We start from the raw sequence: 18,712 nt of genomic DNA, 5'->3' as shown, positions 1-18,712 counted from the left end.
AGGTTAAGGGCTGATATGATAGCCATGTTCAAATATATGAAAGGATGTCATATAGAGGAGGGAGAAAGGTTGTTTTCTGCTGCTCCAGAGAAGCGGACACGGAGCAATGTATTCAAACTACAAGAAAGAAGATTCCACCTAAACATTAGGAAGAACTTCTTGACAGTAAGAGCTGTTCGGCAGTGGAATTTGCTGCCAAGAAGTGTGGTGGAGTCTCCTTCTTTGGAGGTCTTTAAGCAGAGGCTTGACAGGCATATGTCAAGAATGCTTTGATGGGGTTTCCTGCTCAGCAGGGGGTTGGACTGGATGGCCCTTGTGGTCTCTTCCAACTCTACGATTCTATGATTCTATGCTTCTGTAATAAGGACTGATGCCGGATCGAACCTGGGACCTTCTACATGCAGATCAGGTGCTCTGATGCTGAGCTCTGGCCCTTCCTTGCCTTCCCAGGTAGCAGGCCGTGAAAGAGCCCTCTCTGCCCAAGGCCTCGGGGGCCAGATGAAGAAGAGGAAACAGCAAGCACTCAAGACCAAGGGGAGTACCCTCGTACCGCAGCCTTCAGCCACGTTTCATAAAATTAATACACCTCTGGATTGCAAAAATGCAAAACAAACTCTCAAAGCAGTTTACCAAAAAAGAAAAGATAAAATGTTAAAAGAACAGATTGTAGAATCTTAAGAGTCGGAAGGGACCCAAGGGTCATCTAGTCCAACCCCCTGCAATGCAATGAAAACAATTAACCACAATAGTTTAAAACGTTCAAAAAATTAAAATAAGCAATAAATTAAAAACAAATTAAAACGTGCTACATTCCAGATAGCTGGATAGGTTTGCCGAAATGGAAAGGTTTTAATCAGGCACAGAAAAGAGTACAGTAAAGGCTCCTGCCTGGTGTCAACAGGCAGGGAGTTCCAAAGGGCAGATGCTGCTGCAGTGGAAGGTGGGAGTTCTTATGAATGCAGAACGGGTATTTTGTGGCATCTGTAACAGACTAAAGCTGTTGAGAGGGCATCAAACTGCTTATGGTAGCCGCACAGCCTCGGGTGGGTCTAGGAGGAGAGGCTTCCCAGACGCTGGCCAATAGCACCCTGCAAATGTGGCACTGGTGCCTTTTCCATAAGGTTTAAGATCATATTCCCACCTCACCTGCCTTTCACAACATGCAAAACAACTCTGCAAAGTCCTTTTCACCTCCGCAACGCCTTATCAGTTCTCGAATTTTAAAAATGCCAATGTCCCACGACCTGCTCCAGCACTGGTATGCACGAGAGAATCGCCGAATTAGACACATTAAATAAATAAAACAAACACAGCACCAGCCAGGTTTTAAAGATGGGCCCGCCTCTCCCATGCTCAAATTTAAACAGCAAAAGGGGGGGGGAGCCACCCATCACGTTTGCCCCCCCCCTCCACAATCTGTCCCACAGAAATGACTTCTTCACACAGAACAGAGTTAAAACTATGGGACTCCTCTCCAAAGAGGGCTGGAAAATTACGCCCTGCCTGAAACCCTGGAGAGCTGCTGCCGGTCCGTGCGGACAATACTGAGCTAGGTGGGCAAGCAGCCTGACTCGGTAAATGCAAAGCACTTCAAACACCATATGCTATCATAGCAACAGATAATAAACCAACAGCAACAACAAAGGGGGGATGGCATTTCTGCCCGGACCCCCAAACACTTACCACAGTCCCCAGTCCATCTGCTGGGGTGGGCGAGAGGCTCTCGCACCCGTCTCCGCCGTTCCCGCCCTCTTGGCTGCGGGCACTGAGCTGAGGCGACATGGTGGGAGACTCGTCGATGTAGGGCATGGTCTCCGAACCCCCAGGGGGGACCTTGGGCTCCTCGTTCCCCTCGGCGTCATAATCCTCCATGCCATAGTTGAAATCTGTCAACAGGACCAGAGAGAGAGGGCCGGTCACTCAAAGTCTGACGGGGAGCTCTGGGCCACGATGGCGGCAAGTCGTAAGAGCGCCATGTATTGTTTTCATTCATTCGTTTACTTATTGCATTTCTATCCCGCCTTGTTCTCCACGGAGCTCGAGGCGGCATACATGGTTCTCCCATTCCGTGTTTAATCCCACACAACAACCCTGTGAGGTAGGGATAGAGGGTGAGAGGCAGGTCCAAGGTCACACACCCAGTAGGCCTCATGCCCAAGAGGGGATTCGAACCCTGGTCTCTCCCAGATCCTAGTTTGACACTCTAACTGCCCTGTTGGCGTAGCATTACCGCCAGAATGTTGTTATTGATTTCTTGTAAATTAGCTTGAGTTACTTCTATTAAAAAAAGAAGTGACTAAGAATAAGAATATTGAAATTTGTTGTAAGTCCATTTGAGTTACTTCTGTGAAAAAAAGAAGAGAGGACTAATACGTTTATTAAGAAAATCATTTCTACTAGGTTTTCCCAGTAGTGATGTATGGAAGTGAGAGCTGGACCATAAAGAAGGCTGATCGCCGAAGAATTGATGCTTTTGAATTATGGTGCTGGAGGAGACTCTTGAGAGTCCCATGGACTGCAAGAAGATCAAACCTATCCATTCTGAGGGAAATCAGCCCTGAGTGCTCACTGGAAGGACAGATCCTGAAGCTGAGGCTCCAATACTTTGGCCACCTCATGAGAAGAGAAGACTCCCTGGAAAAGACCCTGGTGTTGGGAAAGATGGAGGGCACTCGGAGAAGGGGACGACAGAGGACAAGATGGTTGGACAGTGTTCTCGAAGCTACGAACATGCGTTTGACCAAACTGTGGGAGGCAGTGCAAGACAGGAGTGCCTGGCGTGCTATGGTCCATGGGGTCACGAAGAGTCGGACACGACTAAACGACTAAACAACAACAACAAGAAAATCATATTCATACAAGCACCCCCCATTTATGTGCATTCAATATGTGTATGACTGCGTGTGCCCATTGCACCAATCCCAGAAGTGAAGAGTCCCGAAAACGTCACAAAAGGGGGCAGAATGGGGTGTTTGTAGGATTTCCCTACCGTGTTTCAAATATACACAATTTCACTTAAACGTACGGTGCCTTGGAACATCAAGGTGAGGCTGCCTGTATTCTGAGCCCCCGCTGTAAACCTCTCACACCTGAATTGTCATCTGGCTATTAAAGCCCCTTCCCCCTTTTCTAAGCATCGGTGGGCGGGGTTCTGATGTCACTTCCCCTAGCCCCTCATTTTCCCAGGCAGCACCCCTTTATAGCAGCAGCTAGCGTGCCACCGTGGGCATCACTAGGGGCCAAAATAGGGACCCTTCTCTGGCAAGCCAACTTGCTAATGTTCTTGCCTCCTCCTCCTCCTGCCAGCCCCCCAGATGCCTCCGAACCTACAGCCCCCGCATGGTTCGGCCATCAAGGGGGGCTGATGCCAGTTGCCTCAGACTGAAGCCAGGCAGAGGCCACTGAGCTATGCCCCATCCCATGGTCAATGGGCATCTCTGGGAAAGGAAATTGGGATTTCCTGCATGGCATGGACTCTTGTTCACAGACAAGTCTGTGCACAGACCCTTCTCTGCAAAAATAAGGCACCCCAGATGAACACAATGCAGATGTGGGAATACAAGAAAGTGGGCAGGTGCCAGCTGCCGCCCCCTCCCTCCCCAGAGGCGCCAACTCCCTCCTCTCACATTAGCACATTATTACCTCCTGGAGCATCCCAGCTACCCACTCTGCACTCAGTCAGGCGTGCGGCCCCTGCTTGCTCCCCCTCCCCAACAGCCTGACACACTTCCCCACTTTTGCACAATTAACCACGCGTCCTTGAATCCGCCGCCTTGAAGCCCGATGCTTTCTGCCAGTTGGCTGTGGCAAGTCCAGGCCAGGACCGAGGTGCTTCTTTTGAGAAGGCGGCTGCGTTATAGGGAGGGAGGGAGAATAGGGGCCACCCCCACCCACCCCCAATCACATTCGAAATATGATTGGGCCCCTGTGTGCTTGGGGGTGAAGCAGGAAACCCACCCCGATCCTGCAAAACTGATGGTTAAAAACAAAACACCCCACAAGCAACATCTCCACCTCGCAACAGTCGGGCCCAATGAAACATGTTAAGTTGCGCTGCATAATTTATCCTGCCTCTGAAATTCATGGGGGTTGGGGGAGGCGGAAGGAATGACCTGAATGTGTGAATGCAGATTCAGGTTTTTGCATTGCCAGAAATCACCTCAAATGCAACAGCTTTGCCGTGGAAGCAGTTCTAATATTTATTATTATTATTATTATTATTATTATTATTATTATTATTATTAAGATTTATATACCACCCTTCATCCAAAGATCTCAGGGCATTTCACAAGATGAATTGTGGGAGTTGCAGTTCCAAACATCTGGAGGGCACCAGGCTGGTGTAGTGGTTAAGGGTGCCAGATGTTAAGATCCAGGGTTCAGATTCTGCCCCAGCTGCAAAGCTTTCTGGGTGAGAATGGGACCGGTCACTGTCTCTCAGGCCAACCTACCTCTGTGAGAAGAGGGTGTTGGTCTAGATTGGCCACTGGCCTGATCCAGCAGGCTCTTCTCAGGTTCTTCCCTTTGACACTAGAATTCAGCTTTCGGAGAAGCTCGCTTTTGTTTTCAAGAGGCAAGTTACTAGTCCTCATGATTCCGTGAGAGCGGGATGCAGGACTAGATGGGCCACTGGCCCGATCCACCAGCTCTCTTCTGATGCTCTTGCCCATGCCGCAAGATTTGGGTGACTCTCCAGGTAACATACCAATTGACCCAGTTTACTGCAGGGTAATTTGAGAGTTTAGTGACGCTTCTGCACCAAGTTGCAAGTTCCAGAGAACTTGCAACATTCCGGGAGAGTCATGGCCATGGAACAACATGCAAATGTCTCCGTGTCGAACTGTGCGCTCTTTATCTCTGTCCTAGGGAAATTTGAGGGTTGAGCTTTGCATCCCAAATCCTCTTCCCCAGGGCAGAACAAGGAAGGTGTCACAGTGGGGAAAGAAATAAACTGGAGATAAACCTCCCCCCCCCCAAAGAAAACAATTAAGAGGCCACAAAACGAAAATCCCCAAGAGAAAGAGGAACATTTTTGACCACCTCCTTTCAAAAGGAGAGCAGTGGCAACAACAATACCCCTATCAGTACTCTCTTTATTATTAAAATAAAAAAATTCCTTCAGTAGCACCTTAAAGACCAACTAAGTTTTTATTTTGGTATGAGCTTTCGTGTGCATGCACACTTCTTCAGATACCTGATGGACACGAAAGCTCATACCAAAATAAAAACTTAGTTGGTCTTTAAGGTGCTACTGAAGGAATTTTTTTATTTTACTTCGACCCAGACCAACACGGCTACCTACCTGTAACCAGAACTATGGAAGGCACCACATTGAGCCTCTTTATTATTAATTATTGTTATTATTACTTTGCAGTCACTGTTTCAGAGCACTGGGGCAGATATCTTTTCAATTATCTCTAAGCTGACGGGGTTCCAGTAGTGTTATAGAAGGGCATAAATTTAGCAAAAGAAGCCGCACTTCGTCATTCGACCTTTACTTCCGCCTGGCTGCAAACCTTAATTTTTATGTGAGTTTGCTCTTTCAAACAAGGGTTTCTCCTTAAAAACAGGGGCAGCAAACTGGGTGCGTTCCAGACTTTGCTGGGCTACACCTCTCATCACGCTGGCCGTCGGTGGAGACAGCATCACAGAATTGTAGAGATGGAAGGGGCCCCGAGGGTCATCTAATCCAACCCTCCGCAATGCAGGAATCTTTTGCCCAGCGTGGCACTTGAACCCACAACTCTGAGATTAACAGGCTCGTGTTTTAGTGAGATGGGAACCTAACAACATCTGGAGGACCACGTCTCCCCCCAGAATAGAGATGTAAAATTTCCGAAATTTTTTAAGCTCGGGGAAAAAACCTGTTTTTTCCGGGTTTTTTCGGGGGGAAACGGAAATTTTCAGAAAAATTGAAAAAATGGCTACATTAGCACTTCTTTTTTCTTTTCCAGATTGAAAGTCAATCTGTTACTTTAGAAACATAAAATATAACTAAATTTTAATGGGCATAAAATTATCACAACTAGCATATTAAAAATATAGTGTATCCAAACAGTAACTGAAATTTAACTTGTCATTCATCACTGTTTCTATGCAACATGCTTACTCCACCTCCCATGTTTGCCCATGAGACCTTGTGTATTTCCTCACACTGATGTGTGTGGTCTGTTAACCACTTTAGCTACTACTACTATATGCTTAAATTAGTTTATTTCACTTTTTAAAGACTGTTTTACAGCATTTAATGTTTAAAATATTTTCATTTCTCTTTTTCTTTCATAACACTTCTCTGATTGCCACGGCAGCACATATACTTTCAGGCCCTTTTCGTTGCTCTATATTTTCTTCCAGTGCTTTGAGGCCTAGTGAAGAGGAACAGAACGAATGCATACCACACGTGTGCAAAAACAAAACTGAAACCTTTTTCTTTTCTGGCGACAACAGCACCTCCTAAAGGAAGAAATGTATCTTATTCTTGCATTGGAGAGTTCAGTTTGTTACCTAGGACTTGCTTGTCCTCACAGAAATTAGAATAATCTGATACCATACATATTTTTTAGAAATGATTTATAAAATATTTGAACCCCTTATCTTAAAATATTTTATTCATCACGTTAAAATAAAACATTCCATAATCTATTTTTTATTTTTCCAGTTTTTAAGAAAAAAAACAAAAAAGGCTTCAGGGGAAAAACGGGGAAAAACCCAGGGTTTTTTCCCCAAATTTTTCTGGGTTTTTTTCCGTGCCTCCACATCTCTACCCCAGAGCAGCCTTTGCCCACCTGGCACCATCCAGATGTTGCCAGACTACAATTCCCAGCAGCAAACACGGCCTATCGCTGCCTTAAAGCTCCCATTCAAGCACAGTCTGTTGCCAGGATCATCTCCTAGGCTTTGCTATGAAACCCACCCCCCTGAAAAAAACCCCACTCCCCTTGCCCTTCTGCTTTAGCTCCCGCCTCCCCATCGAAATCCCACGCAAGGCTCCTTCCCTAGCAGCTTGAGGTCTGTGCCGTCGCCACGGCAACCGCCTCCTACCGCATCCCACAGTGATGCAATTCCTGCAGCTGTAAGAGCCACTCAGGTGCCCACAACATGGATGAGGGTGGGGCGATGCGCCTCCTCCCCGACGAGCACCCTAATCAGCTTTTGTGGCAAAAGGGGTGGGGTGGGGCGTAAGAGGGAAAGCAGGGAGCACCCCCCCTGATTCCTGGGGTGAGGCGGGTGGGCCCTTTCCACCCAGAGAGGTTAGAATAGATAATACTCCTGCCTGCTGAGATCCAACCAAGAGCAAGGCAGCGGAATGAGGAGTTTTCAGGCCTGCCAGATCTACTGAGGCGGGTTGGTCTTTCTGCTTGATCCACCAAGTGGGCCTGGGTGCGAAATACGCTCACCGAAGCAATTAAGGGATGGGGGAGCCCAGGCATTTTCTTCTCGAGGGCCAGAACTGGATGTCGCTCTCAACCCGCCCGCCCCACGTGAGTCCAGTCGTGGTGAAGGGGTTACAGAGCATCAGACTAGGACTTGGGAGAGACCAGGGTTCAAATCCCCACTCAGCCTTGAAGCTTCTGCGACTTGGGGAGCCAGTCACTGCCTTTTCCCAGCATGCTCCTGTTTAAGCCAGCCTTTAATTCCGAACCATGAGGACTGGAATCTTGGTTTAATTCAGGGGATAGGTCTCGACCCAATGACAGAGCAGCTGCTTTGCGTAGCTTCAATCACCAAAGACATTTCCAGGCAGTTGTTTATTTCCTTGACATCTAGTGCAGGAATCCCCAAACTTCGGCCCTCCAGATGTTTTGGACTACAATTCCCATCTTTCCCGACCACTAGTCCTGTTAGCTAGGGATCGTGGGAGTTGTAGGCCAAAACATCTGGAGGGCCGCAGTTTGGGGATGCCTGCATTAGACTGTTTGATTTTCCCCAACTAGCTTGCAAACGTGCTTTCTCGATCTCGGTTTGTGAGGTTAATGCCAGGACCTGTTAAGGGAACCTCGTCTAATCGTTCTTTTCTCCCCACCGTTCAGAAGTCATTTTAGAAACTTCAGCTGAGCAGTGAAAACTGTAATACAGGCGGAGGCGTCTCGTGGTTCCCCACTGCTTTCGAACTCGCCTCCTTGCATTGCATGTTAATATGAAGAGGTGGTTTGTTGATCCGGCCGCCCTGCGTGACCCCCGCCCTTTCAGTAGCCTGGCACTGAGCAGTGTTTGTACCTGAACTCTGCAATTCTTTATTTTTATTTTTTGGTGGAGGGCAGATGACAGAAATGGCAAATGAGAGCAAGACTGCTTAGCTGGGAGGGAACCTCAGCCGTGGTTTAAAATGCCTGGCGCGTACAACAATCATAAGAAAAGCCTGCTGGATCAGGCCAGTGGCCCACCCAGTCCAGCCTCCTGTTCTCACAGTTGCCAGCCAGATGGCTGTGGAAAACCCGCAAGCAGGATTCGAACACAAGAACACTCTCCCCTCCAGGGGTTTTCAGCAACAGGAATTCAGAAGCACTGTTGCCTCTGACCGTGGAGGCAGAGCATAGCAATCGTGAAGTATCGTAGAATTGTAGCGTTTGAAGGGACCCCGAGGGTCATCTAGTCCAACCCCCTGCTGCAAGGCAGGAATCATTTACCCAACGTGGGGCTCAAACCCACAACCTGGGTGGCTGAGCTAGCAATCGACTGCCTTCTCCTCCCTGAATTGGCCCGATCCTTTTCGAAAGCCGTCTAGATCGCTCTCCCTGGAGAGTTCTATAGCTCCCTCGGTCCCAAACACGTGCACTCTTAACATGCTCAAAGGCACTGTACTCAAACAATGCCTTATGAGGAACGGCTTAGGGAGCTGGGTATGTTTAGCCTGGAGAAGAGAAGGTTAAGGGGTGATATGATAGCCATGTTCAAATATATGAAAGGATGTCATATGGAGGAGGGAGAAAGATTGTTTTCTGCTGCTCCAGAGAAGCGGACACGGAGCAATGGATTCAAACTACAAGAAAGAAGATTCCACCTCAACATTAGGAAGAACTTCCTGACAGTAAGAGCTGTTCGGCAGTGGAATTTGCTGCCAAGGAGTGTGGTGGAGTCTCCTTCTTTGGAGGTCTTTAAGCAGAGGCTTTGATGGCGTTTCCTGCTTGGCAGGGGGTTGGACTGGATGGCCCTTGTGGTCTCTTCCAACTCTACCCTGGTATGATTCTATGATTCAAGTCAAAGGGCTCTGTATTTACATATAGTTACCTTTCTTCACCCAGGTAAGCAAGGAGGCAGGGTAAGTGTTCAAGGGGAGACTTTTACAGCCAGGCAAAAACACTCAAAGAAAGTGCAAATCAGTGCAGTGTGTGGCTTGGGGAGAGTGTCCTGAGGGCCACACAGAGAGGTATTGGGGTCCACTTTCAGCCCCTTCCCACCCCGCCCTAAGCTTTCCCAATCCCAGCTTCAATGGTCCAAGTAACAAGCTGTTCCCTGATTGAAATGGGCAGATTTATTTATTATTTTATGGCATCTGTCTGTCTTGAGAGACAATGGAGCGCACCACTAAGGGGTGAAGTCAAATTGTGACCTGCCCAAGGCACAATTAATGCAAGCCACACAACCGCTCTCCCCGCAGGAAGGCACAGCCAAACACTTTTCAGGTTCCGAGCGTGCAGAGCGTACTTGGCAAACCCCTCCGCCTGGGAATGTTCGCACACCAAAAGCCCAAATTATTTCGCCTGCCAAGAACATTTATAATTCACACTCGCTTCCCCTCGCACTGTCCGCGGGACTATCTTTGTCACAGCAAGGAGCCAGGCTGGGCGTAGGATTCGGAGTGGCGATTCCTGAACTGCGTCCCAGACAGAGAGAAAAATAAATCATTTAAAGAAACGGAGGACACCCAGAACAAGTCATGTCCCTGCCTTGGCATACTCCTGCCCTCTTTCTTCCCTTGCCCCCTCCTCTTTCCCCTGCCTCTGCCTTTAGAACCTTGGGAAACATTTCAAACAATTGGTGGTAATCTAACCAGCTGGAGAGATATTCTTTTATATCCTCATATCTTTTAAGTTTTATTTGACCATTTTCTTCTGTTAATAACACCATATACGTTATCCATTTCGTGGTCTCTCTCTTTTTTTTAACTGCAATTGCCTCTAGTGGCAACACCCACTTTGGGGTTTTGGGCTCTAAATATTGTTTATATTTGTCCCACACCATGTATGTCCCATATTTTTTATATTTGTCCCACACCATGTATGATGTGATTAGTAAAGCTCTTGTTTTTCCATAATTAAGGTATGCATGCCATCCAAAATGGGTATCATACCCTTCCAAGTCCAAAATCTCTGGATTTTTCAACAGACACCAGTCCTTTAACTATAATAAACATGCGGCCTCATAATACAAGAAGGCTTCTCAGGGGCCTGAGGGGTACTTTGTGAGGGCCATGTGCCAGTGGTGGGTGGGGCTAAAATGGGGTGGAGGAAAGCATGTGACTCCTACCTTGGATGGCCATCTGTCATGGGTGCTTTAGCTGAGATTCCTGCATTGCAGGGGGTTGGACTAGATCAGTGTTTCCCAACCTTGTGCCTCCAGCTGTTTTCGGACTACAATTCCCATCATTCCTGACCACTGGTCTTGCTAGCTAGGGATGATGGGAGTTGTAGTCCCAAAACATCTGGAGGCACAAGGTTGGGAAACACTGGACTAGATGACCTTTCCAACTCTAAAATTCTACTATTCTATGATTCCATTTCAGTACCTTTGTACTGGATGCCTCCCAACATTATTATTTTTTTGGAGGGGGGATGCATTTCAACAATCAAACTCAAAGCTTTGAACCCCACCCCACCCCAAACAAGCTACAGTAGGGGGGGGGAACCCAAGAATAAACAGAATTAAAACTTGGAATGCTCAGGCAAGGGTCCTGAAACATCAGGCCAGCGACTGCCTCCTCAGCCTGGCCTACCTCACAGAGTCGTCATGAGGCTGGAACTTGAGGGCAGAACCCTTATAGGCTGACCTGAACATTTTGTGGAAGAGGTGGGATTTTAAAAATCAATCAATCCATCCATCCATGGAATTAATGAAAGCAGCGTAAGCTGCAGAGAGAAATTCCCTGCAAAAGGAGGGGGAGGCAAGAGAAATATCCCACGCTCATTAGAGTGTAAAAAAATTCAGGTTTTATTACTAATGAGTGTTAACTGGTGGCGGCGGCAGCACACTCAATTGGCCACGGAAATTGTTTTGTGCAAACAGATGGAATTAAGAGCATCAGGTTCTGGCAGGGGAACCTTTGAAGGAATCTCAAAGGGCTGGAAAATGGGCAGCAGGGAGGTAAGAAACAGTAGAATTCCTATACAGGGATTGGATCCCAAAACGTTGTGTTTTTTTCCGGGGAGGGGAGTTCTCTGCAGTTGGGGTGTGTGTGTGTGTGTGTGTGTGTGTGTGTGTGTGTGTGTGTGATGTCTTCTGATGTATAGAAAACAGAGGCAACAGTTATAACAGCAGATGGAAATTAAAAGATGAAAAATGAAACCATAAACTAGAAATAGTAGGTACATAGAAACAGCACAGCTGCAAGTGGGTTAAAAGAATGAAGTCCAAGTAAAGACTATCTGATTATTTAGGATAGTTCCAGATTTTGCCAGGCTTGCAAGGAGGGCTGTCTTGAAAACGATGGTTCTGTTCTAGGTTCTCTACGCAAATCATATAGAAAGTATCTGGAAGTCTCAGTCCCTGCTGAAATCTCAAATCCTGCATAATTACATCTCTATTCCAGAGGGGTACCAAACCTCCAAAGTGAAGATTTCAGGATCTTTTGCAATTAAGAAGGGTTGGAGTATCAAAGGGTTAAAGCAAGTTTTTAAGTTTAAAGGGGGACGGGGTTCTCCCAGTCAGTACCCAGATGTATTTGAAACTGGTTTTATATATGCAAATGTTTTACTTATTTTATTTTAGCCTATCTGTTTTAATTCTTTCCATATGAACTTACCCGGATCCTGAGATCATCTTCTGAGGCCCTTTGTGTGCCTCCTCCACGTGAGGGGTGGTGGTGGTGGCAACATGAGAACAGGGCCTTCTCTGCAGTGGCTCCCCATTTGTGGAATGCTCTCGCCAGGGAGGTTCGCCTGGAGCCTTCATTATACACCTTTAGGCGCCAGGCAAAAATCTTCCTCTTTAACCAGGCCTTTGGGTGATTGACATCCTATGCCCTTTTATCCTTTTATCCTATCCTTTTATCCTTTTATCCTATGCCCTTTGTGATTTTATGTTGTAACCGCCCTGAGACCTGCGGGTATATGACGGTATACAAATTTAATAAAGAATAATAATAATGGCATATAAATATGCATGCAGTTGAGAACGTATTTCCCCTTTTTGCATATGCGTGCAATTTTTCTGCATGCGAGCCTTTAAAAAAACAAAACAGTAGTATGAAATCTCATTGCGACACTTCACAGAAAGCAATTTGTAAATGAAACGAAATGGAAATAATAACAGTGATTCATAAATGAAACGAAGAAATAATAATAATAATTAAAATGATTAATTAAAACTAAAAGGAGTCGCAATAAGAGGTTTATGAAGCTGATGGACTTTGCAGAACTGGCAAAACTGATGGGAAGAATCCGGAACCAGCGAGACCAAGCATTCTAAACCCAGTCAGATGGGCGGGGTAAAAATAATAATATATTATTATTATTATTATTATTATTCCAAAAGAACTCGAATAAATTTATATTATGATTGAAAGACAACTGTTAGCAATTAACATTACTAGCAGGGTTATCTGAAGATTTGTAAGATGAAATTGCTACCTATTCAGGTTGAGTAATATAATATTTTAGGTAATGATATAACAAGGATAGGAAACGAAGCGAAATGCACAGATGTAAAGTTTAATTTTGTAAACCATCAGACGGGAGGGAGGGAGGGAAGCCGTTAGGCTCAGTTGAGCCAAAGAGATAAAGTAAGTGGTTATGATGTTACGTAATGTGATTATATGAAAAAAATTAATATTTTTTAAAAAGAGATTTATAAAATGATGAACAGTGTTATCTTCCTATATACATAAACATGTAAGGCTGTTGTCACGTTTGCTATACCGCTGTATGAAGCGCCTTTAAAAGGGGCTGCGTGCCTTAAAATGGCAATGCCCACAGGTGCACACTCCAACAAGCACTGGCCAAGATCCGGCTCTCTCCTCCTGCGCTCTGAAAGGCACCTCTTCCTCCTCCTCCTCCTCCTCCCCACAAATGCTGGCTGGATTTTACTCCCCCTGCCAGCCGGGTTTCCAAGCTCCACCCATCTTGTTCGAAACCTCCAGGGAACCAAGGAAGAAAAGGGAGGTTTTTCTTTTTAAACAGAGCGCATGGAACATGCCAGTGAGCAACAGCTCCCAGCGCACATCCGCCCAGCGGAGAAGACAGTTCCCAAAGGTTCCTGGGCCAAGGACGGCTCCACGGCAACCGGTGCGGCCCTAAGAGGACAAGAATGGGGCTGCCCAAGGGATCCAAAGGAGCCACACAGCTCTTGTGGAAAGGCGAGCAGAGACCGGGGCGAGCGGGAAATCAGAGGCGGGAAGGAGAGCCATGCAGGGACCTAAGCGCAACAGCTCTTTGCCCTTGCGCTTCCCCAGCAACTGGTATCCAGAGGCACTTACTGCCTCCGACACAGGAGATATTTATTCATGACATTTGCAGCCATCATTCTCCTCCTCCCCATTTCACCCTCACAACAACCCCGTGAGGTTGGGTGGGGATTTGAGCCCAGGTCTCGCCTGGTGCTGTAACCACTAGGCCACACTGCCCAGCAGCCATGGACAGCCTTGCCCTCCTCTGTGAATTTGTCTCGTCCTCTCTCAAAGCTGCCTTGGTTGGTGGCCTCCCTTGTGGGAGCATATAGGGCACAGAACTCCTGAAGGTTAGGAAGGGTCTCAGGAAAGGGGGCGACCCTAGCTAGCAGGACCAGTGGTTGGGGAAGATGGGAATTGTAGTCCAAAACATCTGGAGGGCCGCAGGTTTGACATGCCTGGACCATAGGATTTCTCCATTCCTGATGTGAGAAGAGGCACACACACACCCGTCTCTCAGGAGGGAAGTCCTCTTCTAAATAGAGGCATCCCCCCCAGCTCTTGCATGCAGTTGAGAATGGTGCCCTTCAGCTCAGTCAGTAGCGCATGAGACTCTTAATCTCAGGGTCGTGGGTTCGAGTCCCGCACTGAGCAAAAAGATTCCTGCATTGCAGGGGGTTGGACTAGATGACCCTCGTGGTCCCCGCCAATTCTACAATTCTATAGGTCTATGACCTATAGGGGTAAGGGAGCTGTGGCCTCCTCTCTAATGTCATTGGACTCTAGCTCCCATCATTCCTGACCATTGACCACGCTGGCAGCCAAGGCTGACTGGAGTGGGAGCCCAAGAAGTAACAAGCGTGAGGCATCGATTACCTACCCCATGCATTTGAAACTTGGCCCCACCGTTCTGAACTGTCATGGCTTCCCCCAAAGAATCCTGGGAACTGTAGTTTGTGGGGGGTGCTGAGAGTTGTCCCTTATTTTCTCCTAAAGTTCCCAGAATTCCCTGGGAGGCTGACTCCGGGAATTGTAGCTCTGTGAAGAGAATAGGGGCCTCCTAGCAACTCTCGGCACCCTTAACAAACTACAGCTCCCAGGATTCTTTGGGGGAAGCCACAACTGTTCAAAGTGGCATGATATGGGTTTAAACGCATAGGACGGACGGGGCGGCCCACATCCAAGCCATGTGATACCCATCAGCTGTCAAGCACTAGCATGGACTATTTCTTATTTATTACACTCCATCCGACTGCTATTCCCAAGTGGTCTCTCATCCAACCGCGAACCAGACCTCAACCTGCTTAGCTTCACTACAGTGGCTGTGTCATAGACCTCTGAGCTGCTGCTTGCTATCGACAACTGTCAAGTTCTGAAAAGCTCTGAATATTCACTGTATATTTGACATTCCATCATGGGATAACTTGGGTGAATATTCTAGGGAGAAGGCTTTCTGGAAGCTAAACTTGCCTCGAATCCCAATTAAGAAGAAAGCTTACCCTTCTGCACATCCACACAAGCAATATCTGTATTCATTTATGCATACCAAAATAAAAAATAAAAAAGGCATGTGTTATGTTGGTCACAGGCCATTTGATGGCCACAAATCAGGGATTTTTGCTCCCCATAACTCCATCACACCGCTGCTTTTTCTGATACACATTTTTTAAAGGTACTGGTCCTCATTATGACAGCAAAACGCTTAAAAGAGAAGGGAATCTGCCACTGAAAGCGTTTCTTGATGCTGGGGATAATACTTAGCAGGATCAGCCAATACGATACCAGACAAATGTTTTGGACTACGACTCACATCATCCCCGGCTACTTGCCATTCTGTTTGGAGCTGGTGGGAGTTGTAGTGCACAGAAGCTGGAGAGCATCGCTCTGCCTAGCCCTGCTACCGGGTACACAAAACACATCACATATATATATGTATATAAAGGTTACAACAACCTCTCGAGGTAGGCTGGTGGGGTTTTTTACCGCCATATGGCAGGAAAAGGGCTGAGAGGGAGGCCCGCTCAAGGCCATTCGGTGAGGTCAAGATGTGACCCCGCCCTGAGATCTGCATTTGAAGGGCGATATACAAATTTATATGCCTGTTGTCTTTGTCCATGGAGTTTTCTTGGCAGGGATACTGGAGTGGCTTGCCAGTTCCTTCTCCAGGTGGATCACGTTTAGTCAAAACTCTCCACTATGACCTGTCCATCTTGGGTGACCCTGCATGGCATAGCTCATAGCTTCTCTGAATTATTCAAGCCCCTTCGCCATGACAAGGCATTGATCCATGAAGGGAAAAGACCCTGATGTTGGGAAAGATTGAGGGCACTAGGAGAAGGGGACGACAGAGGACGAGATGGCTGGACAGTGTTCTCGAAGCTACGAACATGAGTTTGACGAAACTGCGGGAGGCAGTGCAAGACAGGAGTGCCTGGCGTGCTCTGGTCCATGGGGTCACGAAGAGTCGGACACGACTAATCGACTAAACAACAACAATACAAATTTAATTAAGAAATAATAATAAATTTGAGGGCAGTGGAGAACATTGCAGGAGGGTAGCTTATCCATCTCTTCCTTATTTCAGGGAATGGTTACTTATTTCGTAGCCGCCAGTTTCTCGCCGAGTATTAAATTGTATTAAATAAGGAGCTGTTCCATAAAGTCACCGTTTGGGGAGAGTTGTGTGGGACTCAACCTGCTCCTGCCTGGCCCATGGGCAACGATGGTGGGAGCTGGTATTCCTCAAGAGTTAGTGATGGTCAACCAATTTAGTGGTTTAGGCAAATTCATGGCGATAGATAAAGCCATGGTCTATTTCCACTGTCGAAGCCTGGCTCTTCTGATGCCCATTGCCTTCACTCACCACATGACTTCACTTGCCATCAGTGATGGCAACTCGTAGTCAAATCCTGCACTGGGTTAGCCACAGTCAGAACAGGATGCTGGGCTAGACCTGATCCAGCACCCAGGCTTTCTGCTCTGTTTCATAACAAGGAGGGAGGCTGAAGTTGGCACCAGCCAAGTCAAACATTAAACAACGGATTGTCAGGAGCAACGGCAATCGAAACTAGGACAGACGCTTCAGCCAGACCAGCTGGTCTCTGGGGTGAGGGTGAAGAGCACGAGCTCTGAGCCAGGAAGAGACACACCTGCCTGGACCCCCATCAGAGGCCCTTCCTCCGAGAATCTCCCACAGGAGATGCTGCCGGTGTGTTTAAGATAGAGGGCCTCTTCTTGGTTCATTTTTAAGCAACTACTTTACTTTTAAAGGACAACTGAAGGCGGCCCTGTTTGGGGAAGTTTTTAATGTTTGATGCTGTATTGTTTTTAATATTCGGTTGGAAGCCGCCCAGAGTGGCTGGGGAAACCCAGCCAGATGGGCGGGGTATAAATAAAATAATAATAATAATTATTATTATTATTATTATTATTATTGTTGTTATTGTTATTATTATTATTGTCTAAAACAGGCATCCCCAAACTGCGGCCCTCCAGATGTTTTGGCCTACAACTCCCATGAACCCTAGCTAAGAGGACCAGTGGTCAGGGAATCCTGGGAGCTGTAGTTTGTTATGGGTGCTCAGAGTTGGTGGGAGACCCCTATACTCCTCCCAGAGCCACGATTCCCAGAATGTCTTTTATTTATACCTAGAAGTATATCTCTCTATGGTTTTTAAGCGCTAATATGAACAACACCTGTATGGAAAGACACACCAACACCTCCCCACCCTCCCTGCCTGGGAAAAGCTCTCCTGTGAGTCAATGGCAAGGGGAGAATTTAAAAATCAGGCCTCCCACATGCCAGTCTGTCAATCAAACCGCAGGGAAAGATGGAGCTGTTTGGCTCTCCGGACCTGAAACTCCTGTTTCTAATTGCTGTTTTTACCGGTTTAATTTGGTGTGTGTGTGTGTGTGTGTGTGTGTTCCATACTTTAATCGTGGGTACTTTCTAAAAAAATGTTTGGTGGAATCGCTTTATGGTGGGTGTTAAATGGTGGGTGCTTATATCTCAATACAGTGGTACCTTGGTTTGCAACCGCTTTGGATCACAACCACATCTAACGCGGAAGTGCGTATCCCTTTGTTTTTGGATCACAACCAATTTTTTGGGGGGGAGGCCCCATTGGTGAAAGTGCACCTTGGGTTACCACCTGTTTTGGTTTGCAACCGGACCTCTGGAACGGATTCTGGCTGTAAACCAAGGTACCACTGTACTTGTAAACGGCTTAGAAGCTACCTAACTGACTGGCGGCATTTCTGTCTTAGGCCAGAGTCAGGCATCTCAGTTTATCAGACCAGGATTAAGCCTTATTCCCGTGTGCTTTCTCCTCTACCCCACATCTGATTTTAGCACAGATACCTTACAGTTCCATGTAAGGTCTGAACCAGAAAACTGGTTTAGCTTAAGCCAGGATAGGTGCCATTAAAGCTTGGTAAGAAGATTGCAACTGGCCATTAAATATAAAATAGATTGTCAAGACAGAATCCTCATTCTGTTTTTTTTCTCTTAGATGCATGCAGTGGTAAATTCTGGATTTAGTAGTTATTGGTATAGAAACACTTTTATGAACGTGGGTTGCTCTCCCTAGGGAGGCTCGCCTGGTGCCTTCATTGCATATTGTCACAGTGGCCGGAGTGGACTACTTCAGAGTAACGACGCTACGCAGCTCTGCATTTTATTCTTTTATTGGTGCTGCGTATTTACAGTGCTCAAGTCATTGCTATTTACACGGAGCGATGTTGTCAGTCGGTTTCAGAACCTCCTAATGGCTTTTGGCGCGTCTTTCTCCAACACAAAAGCTTTGGCAGACCCATCCTCTTGCCCCTCCTCTTCCTGCGTAATTCTGGAGTTGGGGGGATGGGTCTTCCCCCCTTACTTGCCCCTTCCTGTCCCACCTGGGACCCTGGCTCCTCTACCTTGCCTGAGCCTCGGACACGACTTCCTGCTTCCCCACTGGAATCGGAACTCTCCCTGCTTTCCCCTTTGCTCGGGGACGGGCTTGAACTCAGGAGGGGAGGGACTTCGCGATATCCCCTGTCCCTCACATCCACCCCCCTCCCAAGCTCTCCTTCACCCCTCCCCAGGCCCCCCCCATGTGTCGGTGACGACTGGAAGCCTAAAAACTCGGTGCTCTCCGAGCCCGTTGGTGTGAACACCTCCCCCCAGTCCTG

At 47.2% G+C, this 18,712-nt stretch overlaps 1 protein-coding gene across 2 annotated transcripts in view; it reads right to left on the bottom strand.

Moving 5' to 3' along the window:
* Positions 1–18,712, bottom strand: part of ABR (ABR activator of RhoGEF and GTPase) — a 121,091-nt gene that overhangs the window by 72,505 nt on the left and 29,874 nt on the right. The window contains exon 2 of one of the 2 annotated variants that reach the window (XM_035138839.2): positions 1,684–1,886. In XM_035138839.2, coding sequence (XP_034994730.2) covers positions 1,684–1,886 — 203 coding nt within the window. Of the gene's footprint in view, positions 1–1,679; positions 1,887–18,712 lie in introns of both variants that reach the window. The other variant, XM_060268375.1, reaches the window with a different exon arrangement.

This window comes from Zootoca vivipara, chromosome 15 (assembly GCF_963506605.1).
Source record: "Zootoca vivipara chromosome 15, rZooViv1.1, whole genome shotgun sequence".
NCBI classification, from domain to species: domain Eukaryota; kingdom Metazoa; phylum Chordata; class Lepidosauria; order Squamata; family Lacertidae; genus Zootoca; species Zootoca vivipara.
Note: the sequence above shows the minus strand (reverse complement) of the source record. Positions and strands in the feature narration are given on the sequence as shown.